The 20942-nt window shown below is 43.8% G+C and overlaps 1 protein-coding gene across 2 annotated transcripts in view; it reads left to right on the forward strand.

The window, feature by feature from the left end:
- Positions 1-6380: 6380 nt before the first annotated feature.
- LOC122553468 (uncharacterized) overlaps positions 6381-20942 on the forward strand; it is a 61673-nt gene continuing 47111 nt past the window's right edge. For both annotated transcript variants that reach the window (XM_043697255.2, XM_087989477.1), the window contains exons 1-3: positions 6381-6464; positions 11833-11915; positions 13232-13296. In XM_043697255.2, coding sequence (XP_043553190.2) covers positions 6393-6464; positions 11833-11915; positions 13232-13296 — 220 coding nt within the window. In that variant the 5' untranslated portion in view covers positions 6381-6392. The remainder of the gene's footprint in view (positions 6465-11832; positions 11916-13231; positions 13297-20942) is intronic.

The raw sequence follows: 20942 nt of genomic DNA on the forward strand, positions 1-20942 counted from the left end.
ACTGAATTTATTGTCATGTGCACTGAGACACAGTGAAAAGCTTTGTCTTGTGAGCAATACAGGCAGATCACATAGTTAAATTGCATAGATAAGTAAATGATAGGTAAACAGCGGCAAAAACTAGAACACAGGTACAGGCAAATGGTAAAAGCTTGTGAGTCCATTCAGTATTCTAACAACAGTAGGGAAGAAACAGTTTCAAAACCGGCTGGTGCATGTGTTCAGGCTTCTGAATCTTCTCATTGATGGGAGAGGTTGTAGTAAAGCATTGCCAGGGTGGGATGAATCTTTGAGAATGCTGGTGGCTTTTCCTTGACAGCGGGCCTGGTAGATGGATTCTGTAGGTGGGAGGTTGGCCTTTGTGATTGTCCAGGCTGAGTTCACCACTCTCTATAACTGTCTCCGATCTTGAATGATACATTCAGACAGAATGCTCTTGATAGCGCACTTTTAAAAGTTGGCAAGGGTATTTGCCGTCATGCCAAAATTTCTCAGCTGCCTGAGGAAGAAGAGACGTTGTTGGGCTTTTGTAACCAGTGTGTCCACATGAAGAATCCAAGAAAGCTTGTTGTTGATGACCACTCCTAGGAGCTTGACACTCTCCAATTGTTCCACTTCTGTGTTGTTAATGTGTAGAGGGGGCATGAGTAACACTCTGCTAAAAGCCACTATATGCACTATTTAACCATTAGATAATTCAAGCAGTAGATCATATTTGTATCAAATTGTGTTTTCACATGCAGTAATTTCTGAAGATGAGGTAAGCATTCAAACTTTAACATCTAAGAGAGTGGCAACAGCAAGCAGAAGCATGGTCAATATCCTGTCAGAGATTAACTTAGTAGAAACAACTTTGCCTCTCTTCCTTATTTTTGGTAACCTATGACATCTCATGGGGCATTTCATTTTATTAACTTTGTGGAGATAAATACTATGATTTCTGGATTGGAAATGCAGACGTTCAAATTACAATAAAATAATGGGCGGCACAGTGGCACAGTGGTCAGCACTACTGCCTCACAGCGCCAGAGACCTGGGTTCAATTCCCGACTCAGGCGACCGACTGTGTGGAGTTTGCACGTTCTCCCTGTGTCTGCGTGGGTTTCCTCCGGGTGCTCCGGTTTCCTCCCACAGTCCAAAGATGTGCAGGTCAGGTGAATTGGCCATGCAAAATTGCCCGTAGTGTTAGGTAAAGGGGTAAATGTAGGGGAATGGGTGGGTTACGCTTCGGTGGGTTGGTGTGGACTTGTTGGGCCGAAGGGCCTGTTTCCACACTGTAAGTAATCTAATGAACCTGGGGACTATTGATTACTGAGAAAAATAACCTTAGTAAATAATTTCAAATAACTAATTGACTTTTAAACTACATTTTGTGTCTCAGAAAGTGAAAAGCACAAGAGTCTGCAAGCAAATAATATTTTGGTTACACAACTTAACTTGGTACAAAAGGAATGTGAGGTAATATTAAAAATATGTGAAATTATTGCTTAAGTGGTATTGGCGGTGGATTAAGATAAGCTCACAGGTTCACTAGTTCTCTTCATTATAAGCTGTACTATGTACCATGAGTTTTATGTATTCCGAATTTGTCTTATAGTCATTCTGCAAATAAAACAAGCTACTTTAAACCTACAACCTTCAGATATAATTTTACAGAATTTTCAAAAATTTTACAGAGCAGACAATGGTATCTTCAAGCAATATTTTTGCTGTTTGGATTGTTTTGAAGGAATCCTGTAGTACTCAACCGAGCAAGTCTCAGGATTTAGAGTCATAGAGTCATAGAGATGTATAGCATGGAAACAGACCCTTCGGTCTAATTCATCCATGTGGACGAGGTATCCCAACCCAGTCTCGTCCCACCTGCCAGCACCCGGCCCATATCCCTCCAAACCCTTCCTATTCATAGACCCATCAGATGCCTTTTAAATGTTGCAATTGTACTAGCCTCCACCACTTCCTCTGGCAGCTCATTCCATACACGTACCACCCTCTCAGTGAAAAAGTTGCACCTTGGGTCTCTTCTATATCTTTCCCCTCTCATCTTAAACCTTAAATCTTAAAAGACTTGGTCTGTTTATCCTATCCATGCCCCTCATGATTTTATAAACCTCTATAAGGTTTATAAAATCAGAAACCTCAGTCTCTGATGCTCCAGGGAAAACAGCCCCAGCCTATTCTACCTTTTCCTATAGCTCAAATCCTCCAACCCTGGCAACATCCTTGTAAATCTTTTCTGAACCCTTTCAAGTTTCACGACATCATTCTGATAGGAAGGAGACCAGAATTGCATGCAATGTTCCAAACGTGGCCTAACCGATGTCCTGTACGCCGCAACATGACCATACAACTCCTGTACTCAATACTCTGTCCAATAAAGGAGAGCATACCAAACGCCTTTTCTCCACTTACAAGGAGCTATGAACCTACACTCCAAGAACTCTTTCTTCAGCAACACTCCCTAGGACCTTATCATTAAGTGTATAAGTCCTGCTCAGATTTACTTTCCCAAAATGCAGCACCTCGCATTTATCTAAATTAAACTCCATCTGCCACTTCTCAGCCCATTGACTCGTCTGATCAAGATCCCGTTGTAATCTGCGGTAGTGCACAACCTTGTCATCATGAGGGAATGCATCATGAGGAAATAACCCTTGCCATCAAATGTCAGGATAGAGAAGCACGAGAGGAAGGCAGAAAAGGAAGGGAGGCGGGGCACAAAATCAGTTTTTCTTTTTAGAGGACCTAAGGATTTCTCAAGGGCTAGTTTTTAATTTTCAATGGGCACTTTATTGTTTTAACTTTAATAAAGTATTGTAGTCATAGAATCCTTACAGTGTGGCAAGAACTTATTCAGTCCATTTGAGTCTGCACCGACCTTTCTGAAAAGCATTTCACCCAGGTCTATCCCCGATCCTATTCCTGTAAACCTGCACTTACCATGGCTGATCCACCTAAACTACACATCCCTGGATATTACCAGACAATTTATCATGGCCAATTATTGAACCTGTGCATCTTTGGACTGTGAGAGGAAACACACACAGGCATGGGGAGAACATGCAAACTTCACGCAGTCACCCGAAGCTGGAATTGAGCACAGGCCCCGGTGCTGTGAGGTAGCAATGCTAACCACTGAGCCACCATGCCACCATCATGTCACAACACTTCAGCCTCCCTGTCACACCACCCCCTGCAACCATCCCTGTGGTCTCTCTGATGTCCCCCTCCCCACCCCCTTCAGACACCAAAGGCAAATAAGTGGATTTATCCCCTCCCAGCTTCAACGTGGCTGCAGTCTGTTGGTCCTGGGCTTTTGCCCTTCCACCTCTTTCTCTTGACCTCCCCCTCCCCAGTTCTTGACCTCCCTTTTCTGCTTTTGTTCCTGCCCCTGATCCCAGGCTGTGGTAAGATGTTTATCTTTAAAGGAATGTTGTTTCTCTGATTACCATTCCTGATGGAGGGCTTTTACCCAAAATGCCAATTCTCCTACTCCTTGGATGCTACCGGACCTGCTGTGCTTTTCCAGCACCACACTCTCGACTCTAATCACCAACATCTGCAGTCCTCACTTTTGCCTCTCTGATTACTTTCCCAGTGATTGACTTTTCCAGGAGATTTAGGCATTTTTTTTGTTAGATTAGATTAGATTAGATTACTTACAATGTAGAAACAGGCCCTTCAGCCCAACAAGTCCACAATGACCCGCCGAAGCGCAACCCACCCACACCCATTCCCTTACATTTACCCCTTTGCCTAACACTACGGGCAATTTGGCATGGCCAATTCACCTAACCTGCACATTTTTGGACTGTGGGAGGAAACCGGAGCACCCGGAGGAAACCCACGCAAATACGGGGAGAATGTGCCGCCTGAGTCGGGAATTGAACCCAGGTCTCTGGCGCTGTGAGGCAGCAGTGCTAATCACTGTGCCACCGTGCCGCATTTCAGGGGTGATTTCTCCCACTACAGCCATGAATTTCGAGCATCAAAGGGAGACAGTTTCTATGTGAAGAAATGGTGCTCGTAATCTCAACCCCAATTCATTAACAGTCCCAGAGTCCAAACTTGTCCTGTCACTGACCATCAAACATTTTCCACAATACCAAAGCAAATACAAATCTTATACTTTCCAGCTCAAATTTAGAACTTGTATCATGGCACAAAAAACCCCTAGTGAATTTGCTTAGTCCCTGTGCCTGTCTTATTTCTCCCGAAGGTGCTCCCCTGTCGGCATCGGCATGGTTGGTGGAACACTGCTCACCTTGAGGTGTGTCCGAAAAGCCACCTGATTTGTAACTCTGAACTTAGCCTGGCAGCACCTAAAGCATCTCTGCCTTAATGTTCATTAGTTTGAACTGACTGTCAACATTCTGGTTATTGGCTGAGTGATAGGATGGAAGCACAAAGGCTGTCAAACTGCAAGAAGACAGAAAGTTCTGACTCCATTAAGCAACTGCCTGATTCACAATGGGGTATTTCAGCATTTCAGGTGTTCTTTTGGAGAAAATATTAATGTAGTCTTAGTAAGGAGGAACAATTCTAAGAAAGAGACAACTATAGCTAACCAAAGAAGAATATTAAGTTGAAAGAAAAAGCATAAGAGGCCAAAGTCAGTGATAGCCCTAAAGATAGGGATAAATTCAGAATTCAGCAAAGGTAGACTAAAAAGATAAAAAAAGACAGACAAACTAAACTACAAGGGCAAACTGGCAAGAAGTATGCTTTCTTTTATTAAAGGTAAAAACAATGACTGCAGATGCTGGAAACCAGATTCTGGATTAGTGGTGCTGGAAGAGCACAGCAGTTCAGGCAGCATCCGAGGAGCAGTAAAATCGACGTTTCGGGCTAAATCCCTTCATCAGGAATACAGGCAGAGAGCCTGAAGGGTGGAGAGATAAGCTAGAGGAGGGTGGGGATGGGGAGAAAGTAGCATAGAGTACGATAGGTGAGTGGGGAAGGGGATGAAGGTGATAGGTCAGGGAGGAGGGTGGAGTGGATAGGTGGAAAAGAAGATAGGCAGGTAGGACAAGTCATGGGGACAGTGCTGAGCTGGAAGTTTGGAACTAGGGTGAGGTGGGGGCAAGGGAAATGAGGAAACTGTTGAAGTCCACATTGATGTCCTGGGGTTGAAGTGTTCCGAGGTAGAAGATGAGGTGTTCCCACTCCACCCACCTCCCTGACCTATCACCTTCATCCCCTCCCCCACTCACCTATCGTACTCTATGCTACTTTCTCCCCAGCCCCACCCTCCTCTCGCTTATCTCTCCACCCTTCATGCTCTCTGCCTGTATTCCTGATGAAGGGCTTTTGCCCGAAACGTCAATTCTACTGCTCCTCGGATGCTGCCTGAACTGCTGTGCTCTTCCAGCACCACTAATCCAGAATTTCTTTTATTAATGTTCTACCATCAGCTGTGGTACGATTCAATCCCGTGTACCCAGAACATTATCTGGGTCACTGAATTACTAGTGCAGTGACAATACCACAATGGCATCACCCCCATTCTGATATGGTGTATATCATTGTACTTTTAGTGCTGCTGGAACTCCCTTCTTAACAGCATTATGGGGGTACCTAAACTTAAATGGACTGCAATGATTCAAGAAGAACCACCTCACCAATGCCTTTTCAAGGACATCTAAGGATTAAATGCTGGGATGGACAATGAATGTTGGATGCACAGATGTAAAATGGAGGTGTTCACCTGTTCCAAGGTGAAAAAAATTGGGCTTCAAGCTGGAAGTTGAAACCTGTGCCAAGTTTGTGCTCCATGTCTTTTGATGCTAATGTAGGCTTTCTAGTAGATTTCGTGGTACACCAAGCAATTGGACAGTGGAACACTCATCTGCCTTCTGTAGGTTGTCCTTTAAAAGTCCACATCTGACTTCTCTGCAGCAGAATGAGTATCCAATCACATCATCTGCTGACTTGGCACTTACACTATCCTTTTTCCTAACTCTGGTGCCTGCATAATTGTGCTTCACATCTCAAATATGCAAATCCCGCTACTAACCTATTCTATATATCACATGCAGTGTCATTATCTGAGCTGGCAGTTATTACTGTAAAATTAAGTGAAAGAATGAACAATAATGCCTTTCACCTTTTATTTTCATTAACTGTGTGCATTATGGAAATTATGATAAACTGGATCAGGATACTAACAAGGTCTTTATTAAGATGGGAAGAACAGAATAGATTTTTAAGGCAAATTACATTCTGCAAATTTATATTTATCTTAGGAAAAAATATGCTTTATTTTTGATTGTACAGATTTATCAAAAATGGTATTTTAATAGCAATTCTTTAATAGTCAGATGTAATTGTGTGATTTCTCATCACAAAATTAGGACTTTTAATTTTTTTAGGCAGCTGAAGATAATGTTCCAATGGAATTCTGTGCAAACCAGGAGAAGTCTCTGTCAAACATTGCTGCTTCAACTTCAAAAGATGTTTCTATAGTAAGGCAATAAACCATTATAACTTCCTGATTTAGTTTGTTTAAAATCTTATTTTTGACTGAATTAACATTTCAATAATCTTTAGAGTATGAAGCTAATTTTTAACAGTCAGTGGGTCAAAAAGAGAAAAAGAATCTGCTGAGAGATAATATAAAGATGATACCTAAATAAGACTTTGCTGTGATGCCTCAAGCCAATAGAGTGAAAAGAAGATTGGTGTTTTAAAGTTTCATGTGATTTAAGATTTAATTTTAAATCCTACACCAATGGAGGGTATTCATGTCACCATGTCTTTGCTGGTTCTTTCAATAGACCCACTGGCCCTCTCTTTCTCCACAACGCCATGACCTTTTATTTTTGAAGTATTTATTTGTTCCCTTAGAAAATGCTGGGTCATAATAAATTGTATAAAAATATCTCATTTCCCCGATGGTTCTTTGTTAGTGGTCTTAAATCAGTTGTTTTTAGTTGCTGACCCTCTTTTCAGTGGATCTCATAAAACATTTTCCTATTAGATAGCCTGCAAATGAAATTATTTGCATATCCATAAAAAATGCAAAAATTTCAAAATATTTCCGTGTTCCTCAGATTATTACGAAGAACTTTCAACCAATGTTCCTGTTGAATTATGTGCGTACACAGCCATGCGGTAATTTAAAAGATGCCATACATGCTTTGTTTTTTGAGAAATAGGATGTCTGCATGGGCATTTTTAAACAACCCCACACTGAATTAGAAGGATTTAGCACATCAAGGAAACATTGCTTTGAACTTGGAAATCTGGCATGAAAGCGACTTCACAAATTGTCTATCTCAATTTTTTCTAGTCCAGGCTAAACCTGTTAAAGTAATTCAAACATTTTTATATGAATATACAAATTACAAATAGAAGTGGCCATTTGGCCCCTTGACCCTTCTCTGGTATTTGATAAGATCAGGTAGGTAAAAACAATGACCGCAGATGCTGGAAACCAGAGTCTAGATTAGAGTGGTGCTGGAAAAGCACAGCAGTTCAGGCAGCATCCGAGGAGCAGTAAAATCGACGTTTCAGGCAAAAGCCCTTCATCAGGAATACAGGCAGAGAGCCTGAAGGGTGGAGAGATAGGTGAGAGGAGGGTGGGTGTGGGGAGAAAGTAGCATAGAGTACAATAGGTGAGTGGGGGAGGGGATGAAGGTGATAGGTCGGGGGGGAGGGTGGAGTGGATAGGTGGAAAAGAAGATAGGCAGGTAGGACAAGTCATGGGGACAGTGCTGAGCTGGAAGTTTGGAACTGGGGTGAGATGGGGGAAGGGGAAATGAGGAAACTGTTGAAGTCCACATTGATGTCCTGGGGTTGAAGTGTTCTGAGGCGGAAGATGAGGCATTCTTCCTCCAGGCGTCTGGTGGTGAGGGAGCGGCGGTGAAGGAGGCCCAGGACCTCCATGTCCTCGGCAGAGTGGGAGGGGTAGTTGAAATGTTGGGCTACAGGGCAGTGTGGTTGATTGGTGCAGGTGTCCCAGAGATGTTCCCTAAAGCGCTCTGCTAGGAGGTGTCTAGTCTCCCCAATGTAGAGGAGACTGTATCGGGAGCAACGGATACAATAAATGATATTGGTGGATGTGCAGGTAAAACTTTGATGGATGTGGAAGGCTCCTTTAGGGCCTTGGATGGAGGTGAGGGAGGAGGTGTGGGCGCAGGTTTTGCAATTCCTGCGGTGGCAGGGGAAGGTGCCAGGATGGGAGGGTGGGTTGTCGGGGGGGGGGGGGCGTGTACCTGACCAGGTAGTCACGGAGGGAACGGTCTTTGCGGAAGGCAGAGAGGGGTGGGGAGGGAAATATATCCCTAGTGGTGGGGTCTGTTTGGAGGTGGCGGAAATGTCGGCGGATGATTTGTTTTATGCGAAGGTTGGTAGGGTGGAAGGTGAGCACCAGGAGTGTTCTGTCCTTGTTACGGTTGGAGGAGTGGGGTCTGAGGGCGGAAGTGCGGGATGTGGACGAGATGCGTTGGAGGGCATCTTTTACCACTTGGGAAGGAAAATTGCGGTCTCTAAAGAAGGAGGCCATCTGGTGTGTTCTGTGGTGGAACTGGTCCTCCTGGGAGGTCCTCCTGGGAGCAGATACAGCAGAGGCGGAGGAATTGGGAATACGGGATGGCATTTTTGCAGGAGATAGGGTGGGAAGAGGTGTAATCCAGGTAGCTGTGGGAGTCGGGTTTGTAAAAGATGTCGGTGTCAAGTCGGTCATCATTAATGGAAATGGAGAGGTCCAGGAAGGGGAGGGAGGTGTCAGAGATGGTCCAGGTAAATTTAAGGTCGGGGTAGAATGTGTTGGTGAAGTTGATGAATTGCTCAACCTCCTCGCGGGAGCACGAGGTGGCGCCAATGCAGTCATCAATGTAGCGGAGGAAGAGGTGGGGAGTGGTGCGGTGTAGTTACGGAAGATTGACTGTTCTACGTGGCCAACAAAGAGACAGGCATAGCTATGGCCCATACGGGTGTCCATGGCTATGATAAGATCATAGTTGATCTGATTGAAGTCACTTTGGAGAGTGGAAGAAATGTTTGACCAAAGAAAAGTAACAAATACTGCAATTCAGCTATTTTCTTTTACTTGTAATGTTCTGCCTCCTTTCCTGTTTGTATCATCAGTCAATGGTCTCCACCTCTAGCCTGCTAAAATTTCTTCAGTACCTGGCTGTGTATGTTGACTTTGTTCTGAGGGTGCACTTGGAATTTATCCAGCAGCATTGCTTTATCTCTGGTCACTTGCACTAGGTCCATGTCAGGATAATCATCAGATGATTATTCTGTAAGGTTCACTTCATTTGTAAGGTTGGAGCTTCTTATTTTTCTCAATGGGTCAAAGGCCTATTATTGGTGACAGTAGTTGATAACCTGCTTCTCATTTTAGATGAAGCCATCGGGTGGATACTATTCCTCAAAGTGAGCTTGGAAGTGGAGGTTAGAGGATGCAGGTTATGGGCCTCACTTTCCACCCTCTGCCCCAATCAAGTCCAGAATGGGAAGGTGAATGCAAAGAGTTATAAATGGCCTTTCCATCCTGATGCCAATGTCTTAAGAAGCCAATTAATGCCTACTTAAAGGCCTCATCCAGCTGGTGCTGGTAGTCAGGGGAATCACCATTCTGGAAATCTTGAAAAGCAAAATCTGGTCAAAATCTGCCTTAGCCTGCAAACAAATGAGTAGCCTCATCACTCCCTACCTGATTGAAGGACAGAACACTTGGGAGGAAGAAGGTGCACTTGAGAGCCACTGTTTATCCTTTTAATCTGACCTCCTTGTCCTTCCAATCAGTGGCTCCATCCTCATTACATGCATTCTGCCCTCACTCATCTGCAGCTTGGGTCCTTACTGATCTTGGTCCTCTGGTTGATGCAGTAGTCCTACCTCCAGAGGAGAAATGCTGGTCTCTCCTTGTTTGACAGCTTGAGGTTTCTGCCATCAAAGTCCTTGATCCAGGAAGATTCTGTCAGTGACCAATTTAGTGTCTGATTCGTCCAACAAATCAGTTGCCAATCTCAAAGAAGGCAATGCTGGCTTTTTGCAGCTCTAAAACAATGTTTGAGACACCTGTCATCTATATTAAATTTCACACATTATTTTCCATTCCCCTCCAAACTCCATTTCCTTGCTACCAACTCTGTCCCTGTTCGTAGCATCTGTATGATAACTAAACCATCCAGTTCCCAATTTTGACATAATAATTAACCCCATAAGCTTCTGATCACAAATCGCCATTAATTTCTACTATCATAATATTACTTGACTTTGTTCACCTCAGCTCAGCTACTGTTGAATCCTCAGTTATGCCTTTGATACTTCTTGAGTTTACTATTCCACTTTACTCCTGACTGCTTTCCCACCTTGTAAACAATCCAAACCTCTACTCTCCACGTCCTTACTCAGTTACCACCCCTTAGTTGGTGTAGTACATTGGCTCCCAGCTAAACTGTTCTTCAACTTTCGAATTATTTATCTGTTTTCAATGGCCTTACTTTCTCTCTCTCTAATTTTCTGCAGGCTCAAAAAGTTTTAAAGTACATCCCTAACTTTCATTCTTGCATCTTTGATGGTTCTGCCTTCAGATGCTTAGCCCTACATTCTGAACTCCATCCCTAAACTGTTCACCTCTCTACCTTGCTTGCTTCCTTTAAGTTCCCCTTGAAACCCAGTCTACTGGACAAACTTCTTTTCATCAGCTGGCCAAATATCAGTCATATATCTCAGTATCTAACTTTGCTGTATAATCGTCCTGTGATGTGTTTCATTTCATAGAAGCACTATGCTGTTCTGTAGGGACAGGAGTGGGGAGAGATCCTGTGATGGGAGGGAATGGTGTCCTCCCATTATACCTTACCATTCTCTCTGCGACTCTCTTGTCAGGTCCACACTCCCCCACCAACCCACTCTCTCATCCCAGCACCTTCCCCTGCCTCCGCAAGAATTGCAAAACCTGAGCCCAACCCTCCCCACTAACCTCTGTCCAAGGCCCCAAAGGAGCCTTCCGCATCCATCAGAGATTTACCTGCACTTCCACACACATCATTTACTGTATTCATTGCTCCTGATGCAGTCTCCTGTATACTGGGGAGACAGGACACCTACTTGTGGAATGCTTCAGAGAACATCTCCGGGACACATGCACAAAGCAACACCACTCTGCCAAGGACATACAGATCCTGGGCCTCATCCATCGCCAAACCCTTGCCACCCGCTGCCTGGAGGAAGAACACCTCATCTTCCACCTTGGGACCCTCCAACCACATGGGATCAATGTGGATTTCACCAATTTCCTCATTTTCCCTCCCCCACCTTATCCCACTGCCCTCTTGACCTGTCCTACCTGTCCATCTTCCTTCCCACTAATCCACTCCACCCTCCTCTCTGACATATCACCTTCATACCCGCCTTCATCTACCTATCGCATTCCCAGTTACGTACCCCCAGCCCCATCCCCCCTCCAATTTATCTCTCAGCCTCATACATGATGAAAAGCTTATGCCCAAAACGTCGATTCCCCTGCTCCTCGGATGCTGCCTGACTGGCTATGCTTTTCCAGCATCACTCCTGACTCCAATCTCCAGCATCTGCTGTCCTCACTTCCTCCTATTTGACATCCAGCAACTGTTTTTGGATATACATACATTGTTGCAGGACCCAATATAGAGATAGTCTGCTGTTTGTCATATTGATTGTTATAAAACTAGCATCAGGCTCATTGCTTATGCCCACCACCCACCTTAGATAGATCATAGGATCCCAACTGCACTCCAGCTGGCTGGATTCACTCCCATCATCATTCTGACTGACCGCAGAAAATTATTACTTAAAATATAATCTGTTTCAATAATTAAAAAAATTATTTTGTAGAGAGATGAATCAAGTGGAATCCAACAACTGAAAAAGTTTCAGATGTCATTAACAACTAAGAACCCAGGACAACCTCAATATTGGTAACAAATGTTCAAGTTTCTACCTATTTTATCCAAAGTTTTGCCAAACTGATTTTGAATATTTTACATCTTTGTATCATTTGTTTCTCATGTAGACACATATTAAACAAGAAAAGATGTTTTTCAGACTGGAGGCCTGTGACCAGTAATGTGCAGCAAGGATTGGTACTGGGTCCACTGCTTTTTGTAATTTACATAAATGAATTGGATGTAAACATAGAAGTAATGGTTAGTACGTTTGCAGATGACACCAAAATTGGTGGTGTAGTGGACAGTGAAGAAGGATATCTCAGACTACAACGGGACCCTGATCAAATGGAGTTTAGATAAATGTAAGGTGTTACATTTTGGTCAGGCATATCAGGGCAGGACTTAATACACTTAATGTAGGTTCCTGGGGTATGTAGCTGAACAAAGAGACCTTGGGGTGCAGGTTCATTGCTCCTTGAAGGTTGTGTCACAGGTAGACAGGGTAGTGAAGAAGGCGTTTAGTAGTTAGCCTTAGTCATTGAGTATAGGAGTTGGGAGGTCATGTTGCAGCTGTACAAGACATTGGTTAGGCTACTTTTGGAATACTGCATTCAGTTCTGGTCTCCCTGCTAATAGGAAAGATGTTGAACTTGAAAGATTGCAGAAAAGATTTAGAAGGAATGTTGCTGGGAATGCAAGGTTTGAGTTATAGAGAGAGATTGAACAGACTGGGCTCTTTTCCCGGCAGTGTCAAAGGTTGAAGGGTGACCTTTTACAGGTTTATAAAATCATGAGGCGCATGGATAGTGTGAATATCCAAGATCTTTTTCCCAAGGCAGGGGGAGTCCAAAACTAGAGGGAATGGGTTTAAGGTGAAAGGGGAAGGATTTCAAAGGGGCCTAAGGGGCACCTTTTTCTGGTAGAGCATGTATGGAATGAGCATCTAGAAGAAGTGGTGGAGGCTGGTACAATTACAACTTAAAAGGCATCTGGATGGATGCACAAATAGGAAAGGTTTAGAGGGATATGGGCCAAGTGTTGGCAAATGGGACTAGATTAACTTGGGATATCTCGTCGGCATGGACAAGTTGGACTGAAGGGCTTGTTTCAGTTCTGTACAACTCTATGACTCTATGTATCAATTATAGGTTACACAAATGAAAAGTGATAACTTTCAAAATATAGTACCAATATTCCAGATTATACTTGGGCATAACCCCATTTTTATTTGCACTTGGTCTTTTGTAATGAGTTAATGTCTGCATATTTTGTAACATATCTGCAGCGTAAGTGTTCTGCAAAACCTGGAATGTTTCTAATTGTTTCACCTTACATTATTACATTAGCCCATTTGTTTCCAATGACCAGGAAGATGGTGTACAGTGGTTAGAGAATAATCACACTATTTCAGGTAAATTTGTTTTATCAGTATAGTCGATTCTGATATCCTACAATAGTTCCTATCTTGTGTGATCTTGCGTTACAAGAAAGTCATACAATACCCGCGCCCTTTAAACTAATGGGGCAGAAAACACCTTATAGCCAATACATGTAAGGAAAGTTCACATTCTAAAAATAACAGTCTAAATTCTTCAATCGTATTAAAGCCAATTGGCATTGAAGAAACACATGTTATAGCAGAACTGACTATACTGAGTTATGATTTAGTTAGGTAACTCTTTATATAATCCGTTGGCATTAAATTTAAATATGTGCAATTTTAAAATTTCTAATTGCAAACTTTGGTTCTGGTTTAGGCATATTTGCCATTTTATTCTCAAATTGGCATTTGTATTGTTTCTACTCAATTCTTGTGCATGCTTGTGCTAAATGACATCGTAATGAGAACATTACTGTAGATGATATGAATGTAAGGCAGAAGTATGCAGATCAGGCAAATTGACTCTCAGTCAGCATCCAACATTGACTTGATGCCAACACTGCCATGTTAGACCTTACCACTCCAGTTAAGATCCTCTCTTAAATATATTCAGCTAAATATGCAACATGAAAGAGCGTCCATCAAAACCATTTAAAAAGATCATCAATAATCTACATAAAAGTAAGGAGCAGGAATATGCCACTTGGCCTCACAAGGCTTTGAGTACTGTTTTGTAATTGATCTGATTACTCTGTATTTCCACCTACCCCCATAACGTTTCACTCCTTTGCTGACAAGAATCTGTTTATTTCAGTTTTGAAAATACTAAAAGACAACACTTTAACCCTTGAAGAATTTTCAAAAGACTCATGGCCCTCTGTGAGACAAACATTCTTACCTTTGTCTTAAATGCATGACTTCTGATCTATAACAGTGAACCATATTTCTAGATTCTCCCACAAATGGAAACATCTTCTCAGTGTCTGACCTGCGAAGGCTCCTCTGACTGAACAATGCTTTCAGGCAGCAAGTTCCAGACTTTCACCACCCTCTGGGTTATAAAAAAAAACATAGCCTTCTAACTCATTTGAAATCTATCCTCCTGGGTTACTGACCTCTGTACTAGTGGAATAGGTGCCTTTCCATTCACTCTATCTATACCCTTCATATACACTTCTATCCAGTTTCCTGTTAACCTTTTATGCTCCAAGGAATGCAATCGGAATCTATCCAATCTTTCGTCATAAATCAGACATTATAGCCCAGGCAGCATCTTCTACACTTTCTCAAGTGCAATAATACCCTTCCTAAAAGATGGTGACCAAAACTATTTGCAATACTCCAGTTGTGGCCTAACCTGCATTTTATATGCTGTCAGCATAACCATTCTGCTCAAATTCTATACCTCGATTTAATACAGGTAAGCATGTCAAGTGCCTCTAAACTAGTATATTCAAATGTCTTTATACCTTCACAAATCTGTAGATATGCACACCAAGGTCCCTCTGATCTTCAGTAATTTCCAGGGTCATGAATGGTGGAGGACAATTAAACAACTCACTGGAAGACAAAGCTTCACAGATCCCTCATCCTCAATGATGGGAGATCTAGAATATGTGTGTAAAATATAAGACTGCACATTAACAACAATGTGAAGTGATAAAAGCTGAATGGATTGTCCACATTGCCCTCCTCCAGAAGTCCTGAGTATCACAAATGCCAGTCTGCAGCCAATTTGTTTCACACCACCTGATATCAAAAGTCACTTGCTACTGTAAAGGCTATTGGGCCCTGACAGCATACTGCCAATTGTACTGAAGTGTGCTCCAGAACCTGCTGCGTTGCTGTTCAGCTATTTTAGTACAGCTGTATCGTTAGTATGTACAACAATTTGGAAAATTGTCCAGGTATGTTCTGTGCACAAAAAAAGGAAGTTCCTGTAGCCACATGGACTTGGTGCAGATGTGTTTGCCATGGATTATGCCAGCATCCAGAAGTTCCCACATTCTGCATTTGCAGCACAGCATCTGCCCTGCCATCGTTAATGTGTTATTTAGTAAATGTTAATTAGTTTGTAATTCATACAGCCTGTAACATCCAAATATATTTTAGCACTATCAGTAAACTTTACAATACTTACTAACTAATATAATACATTTACACTTATAGTTTGTAACAAATCTAGAGAGTACTCTCTTCTTTTGTAGTATAAATTGCTCATTTTGTGATTCTGTCTTAATGAGTGTTGACAAACTTTGACAATATCTCAGTTTTCACCAGTCCTCACATTTTGTACTACCACGCAACATGCGATTGTTAAGCCCTGTTGAGTACTTACATACTGATATGGCCGAAGTAAGGAACAGCAAGAAAAACAAGTCATGGGTGGGAGGCTATAGGCTCCCAATTTTTTACATTTGTGAAAAATGGAAGCAAGTAAACTGATGAGCATAGTCTATGTTGGGCCTATAACAAAATACTTTTGCTTGCAAAAATTCAAAACAAAACATTCATATCCAATATGAATAAGTGATTAGTTAGCAATTGCTAAATAATCTTGATTATGTTAATAGCCACATTGACAACCATTTTAAGATAATCAATCAATCAAGTCCATAACTGAAATAACTCCATAGAGGCCGGTATCCTGTCACCAGGTCACCCTTTATTTACAAGTGCGTAGTACTCGATACTGGTCCAGCTACCTCTGTCAACTCTCAGTCAACAGAACCTTTCATACTTCTGTTTATTTTTTAAAAATTTTTTTCCTTTACCCTCACACTTCCGCCTAACTGTGGTAGTGCTTATTTTTCCCCGGTACCCATGTTGTGTGTGTGCAGGTGTGAGACACAGTGAAAGACACAAGTTGCACAAATCTTTATTCAATTTCCACGACTAGGAAGAAAAGAAAACACCCAAGTGGCCAGTGACAAGCAGTGCCCTTCACATCAAAGGGCAATGCTATGTGATCAAACAGTGAAGGGGAGGGCAAGGATTAAATCAAAATAGAGTTGGAGGGGGAAATAATGCACTCCACTCCCTGCGGCACCCACCTCTCCCTGAACAGCTCAAGGGATTTGGTGGACATAGCGTGCTCCCTCGCCAGGGACACCCGGGCTCCAACATAACTGTGGAAGAGGGGAAGACAATCAGCCCGAACGACCCACTCCATGGCCCACTGCCTTGACCTGTTTATGGCCAGTTTGGCCAGGCCCAGGAACAGACCCATGAGGAGGTCCTCAGACCTGCTCTCCCTGCTCCGTGCAGGGTGCCCGAAATTCAGGAACGTGGGACTGAAGTGCAACCAAAACCAGAGAAGGAGATTTTTAAGAAAATCAAAAAGGGAGTGCAAATGCCCACATCCAATATATACATGGTCCATGGACTCCACAGCACCGCAGAACAAGCAGTAGGGCTGGGAGTCCATGAACCACCGCAATCTGCGGTTGCAGGGGACCGCTGTGTGCAGCACCCTCCACCCCAGATCCCAAGAGGAGGGGCAGGACTCCCGCGTAGAAAGCCCTCCACTGGGGATCCCCATGACCTGGTGGCAAATGGGCATGCCGAGGCGTGTCCAGATGGTGGGTGAGGGAGAAGAGGTGGACGGTGTACAGCAGCAGTCGATACAGGGCCCTCCTTTTTCCATCCTTAAAAGGGACAAAACTAAAATTCCGGATGCGGCTCAGGTTGTGGGGCACAGGTTCCCGCGGTAAGTACGGGACCTTGGGCCCAATGTGAAATTCTGTCCGGGCAGGGGTAAGCACGGACGAAATTCCAACACACAACTGAGCATCCTTCAACTGGTGCACTACGTCGGGTCCAGGCACCGCCATTTTAAGGCGTCGAATGGCAGTGGTCACGTACCGGATGTCTACCGCTGCCCTGCTCATACTCCTGTTTTTTTTTAATGCCCACACTACTGCCTAATTGCAGTAGTGCTTATTTTTCCCCAGCACCCATGTGTGTGTGCAGGTGTGAGACACAGTGAAAGACACAAAGTGCACCAATCTTTATTCAATTTCCACCACCAGGAAGATAGGAAAACACCCGAGTGGCCAGTGACAAGCAGTTCCCTTCACATTGAAGGGCAATGCTGTGTGATCAAAACAGTGCAGGGGAGGGTAGGGACTAAATCAAAATAGAGTTGGAGGGGGAAATAATGCACTCCACTCCCCGCGGCGCCCACCTCTCCCTGAACAACTCCAGGGTGTTGGTGGACACCGCGTGCTCCTTCTCCAAGGACACCCGGGCCCTAACGTAACCGCGGAAGAGGGGCAGGCAGTCGGCCCTAACGACCCCCTCCACGGCCAGCTGCCTGGACCTGTTGATGGCCAGTTTGGCCAGGCCCAGGAGCAGACCCACGAGGAGGTCTTCAGACCTGCCCTCCCTCCTCCGTACCAGGCATACTCCTGTTTATTTTTAAAAAATTTTTTTTTGTAGCACCAGGCAGCACAGAGTCAGTCTCCTAAATTGAGAACATCTCTGAATTTCCTGGTTATAATATTTTATTAAACAAATTACAAAACATTTTACAAAAAACAGTTAATATTTACAGCTGTATACAACAGCAATTTTACAAGGGAGAGGAGCAGCAAAGCTAGGCCCCAAACCCTACCATTCAACCTGTTTACAGGGAGATGAGGACAAACCTCAAATCCCATACTCCTAGTTTTTTTTTCCTGTTTATATTTTATTAAACAAATTACAAAAACAGTTTACAACAAACAGTTACATTTACAGCTGCATACAAGAGACAGCAATTTTACAACGGAGTGGAGCAGCAAAGCCAGTCCCCAAACCCTACCATTCAAACAGTTTACAGGGACATGAGGACAAACCTCAAATTCCATATTCTTGTTTTTTTTTTCTTTTTTCTTTTTTTTTAAAACACCTGAGTGGCCAGTGACAAACACTGCCCTTCACATCAAAGGGCAATGCTGTGTGTAGGTATAAGTTTTACTCTCTTTTTTTTAGCACCCATGGTGTGTGTGTATATGTGTGAGACACAGTGAAAGACACAAAGTGCACGAATCTTTATTCAATTTCCACCACCAGGAAGATAGGAAAACACCCGAGTGGCCAGTGACAAGCACTGCCCTTCACATCAAAGGGCAATGCAACCATACCCCTTTTTTTTTTCTTTTTTTTTCTTTTTTTTCTCTTTCTTTTTCTTTCCTTTCCCCACACTACCACCTAAGTGCGGTAGTGCTTATTTTTTCCCCAGCACCCATGGTGTGTGTGTATACGTGTGAGACACAGTGAAAGACACAAAGTGCACGAATCTTTATTCAATTTCCACCACCAGGAAGATAGGAAAACACCCGAGTGGCCAGTGACAAGCAGTTCCCTTCACATTGAAGGGCAATGCTGTGTGATCAAAACAGTGAAGGGGAGGGTAGGGACTAAATCAAAATAGAGTTGGAGGGGGAAATAATGCACTCCACTCCCCGTGGCGTCCACCTCTCCCTGAACAACTCCAGGGTGTTGGTGGACACCGCGTGCTCCTTCTCCAAGGACACCCGGGCCCTAACGTAACCGCGGAAGAGGGGCAGGCAGTCGGCCCTAACGACCCCCTCCACGGCCAGCTGCCAGGACCTGTTGATGGCCAGTTTGGCCAGGCCCAGGAGCAGACCCACGAGGAGGTCTTCAGACCTGCCCTCCCTCCTCCGTACCGGGCATACTCCTGTTTATATATTTTTTTTTGTAGCACCAGGCAGCACAGAGTCAGTCTCCTAAATTGAGAAGGCCTCTGAATTTCCTGGTTATAATATTTTATTAAACAAATTACAAAACATTTTACAAAAAACAGTTAATATTTACAGCTGTATACAACAGCAATTTTACAAGGGAGAGGAGCAGCAAAGCTAGGCCCCAAACCCTACCGTTCAACCTGTTTACAGGGAGATGAGGACAAACCTCAAATCCCATACTCCTGTTTATTTTTTTTTCCTGTTTATATTTTATTAAACAAATTACAAAAACAGTTTACAACAAACAGTTACATTTACAGCTGCATACAAGAGACAGCAATTTTACAACGGAGTGGAGCAGCAAAGCCAGTCCCCAAACCCTACCGTTCAAACAGTTTACAGGGACATGAGGTAATAAAATATTATAACCAGGAAATTCAGAGGCCTTCTCAATTTAGGAGACTGACTCTGTGCTGCCTGGTGCTACAAAAAAAATTTTTTAAAAAATAAACAGGAGTATGCCCGATACGGAGGAGGGAGGGCAGGTCTGAAGACCTCCTCGTGGGACTGCTCCTGGGCCTGGCCAAACTGGCCATAAACAGGTCCAGGCAGCTGGCCATGGAGGGGGTCAATCACTACAACCCTCCTCCTCGAAGTCATGGCATATAGGCCTTTTGCTGTTCTTGTAACCTCTCCGGGGTGGTTTTCGCACCAGGTCCACCTCCTCTGACTCAACCTTGGATAGGGGTGGGGTGCACTGGACTGTAGCCTGCAGCTTTGCACCTGGAGCATCAAAGAAATTCATCCTCTACTTCAGGTGATAAGGGTCTCGAGGCTGTGACATCTGCCATCCATCTCAGACTCCAAGGTTTCTTCAGTGCTCAGCAGAGGGGGAAGAACCCATGGGTTCGGGCAGTCTTTCTGTGTGTTCTGAGGGGCCGACTATTTTGCTCCTGTCCCATTTGTGAGCTTGCAGCTTTCACGTGGCCCATGTGCTTGTTCAGGACCTCCATGCCTAGCTGAACATTGTACGTCACAGGACCTGACCTTGAGTCAACCTTGTCTGTTACCCATGCAGGGTCATTTTTGTTGTTTTGACACCAAAGTTCAACTCTTGCAGTAAACCATGTGTTTCCCTTAGAGGAGCCTTGTGCCCTGCATTGGCATTAGTGATGTTGTTTCACCCTGCAACCACCACCACCACCGCGCCCCTCCCCCCCCACCCCGGCCACCTCCACCAGTTCCTGGAAGGTCAGATTTAATCTGATGTGGAGTCTTGTCACCATTAGCAACTCTGTTGAAGCTATCTCTGTAGTAGTAGAAGGTGTGGTCTTATAACCAAATAGGAACTGAGATAGCTTGGTATTGAGTGGAGCTGTAGGCTTTCTTTCAGCCTGCCTTGAAAGTTTAATCCACTCAACCTTAAGGGTTGGGTTCCAGAATTTTGTTCTGTTATCACTCGGTGTCCATTTAACTTGACATTTATTCTGATTGGTTCTGATTTGGATGTTGCTCAGCAATTTAACTGTTCCAAGTCAGATGTAGGTGAGTTTTCCATGGTGTGCACTCTCTGGGATACCACCCTATGAGTTCTCCTACTCAAATCAGGCCTCGTGGATCTCCTCTTGTCTAGACTCTGCATCCCAGCAGCAACTACAATGGCTTGCTGGCCGAAACCCTGAAGAAAATGTTAACCATTTAGCTGAGGCTTGGCTTTGCTTTGTGGTTTTGCCATGGGATGACTTAGAGGCCCTCTGTCAGGATATGTCCTGATTGAGGCTGTGCAATTGCCTCCACTCAAGTGATGTCCACCAAGCTCAGTTAGCCTGGCCAGGGTGTGAACTTCCATCAGCATGCCCTGTAACTCATTTTCCTCTTGTCGCATTTCCTAATGGGAAAGCCAGTTGTAGTGCCTATTTGAAGTCTGGTTGGGTTTCAGCTGGCAGGTGCTTTTGCATATTTACATCATTAATCCCATTTACCAGT

Source organism: Chiloscyllium plagiosum, unplaced genomic scaffold (assembly GCF_037043375.1).
Source record: "Chiloscyllium plagiosum isolate Xiang-an unplaced genomic scaffold, Cpla_swu_hap1 HiC_scaffold_8, whole genome shotgun sequence".
NCBI classification, from domain to species: Eukaryota; Metazoa; Chordata; class Chondrichthyes; order Orectolobiformes; family Hemiscylliidae; genus Chiloscyllium; species Chiloscyllium plagiosum.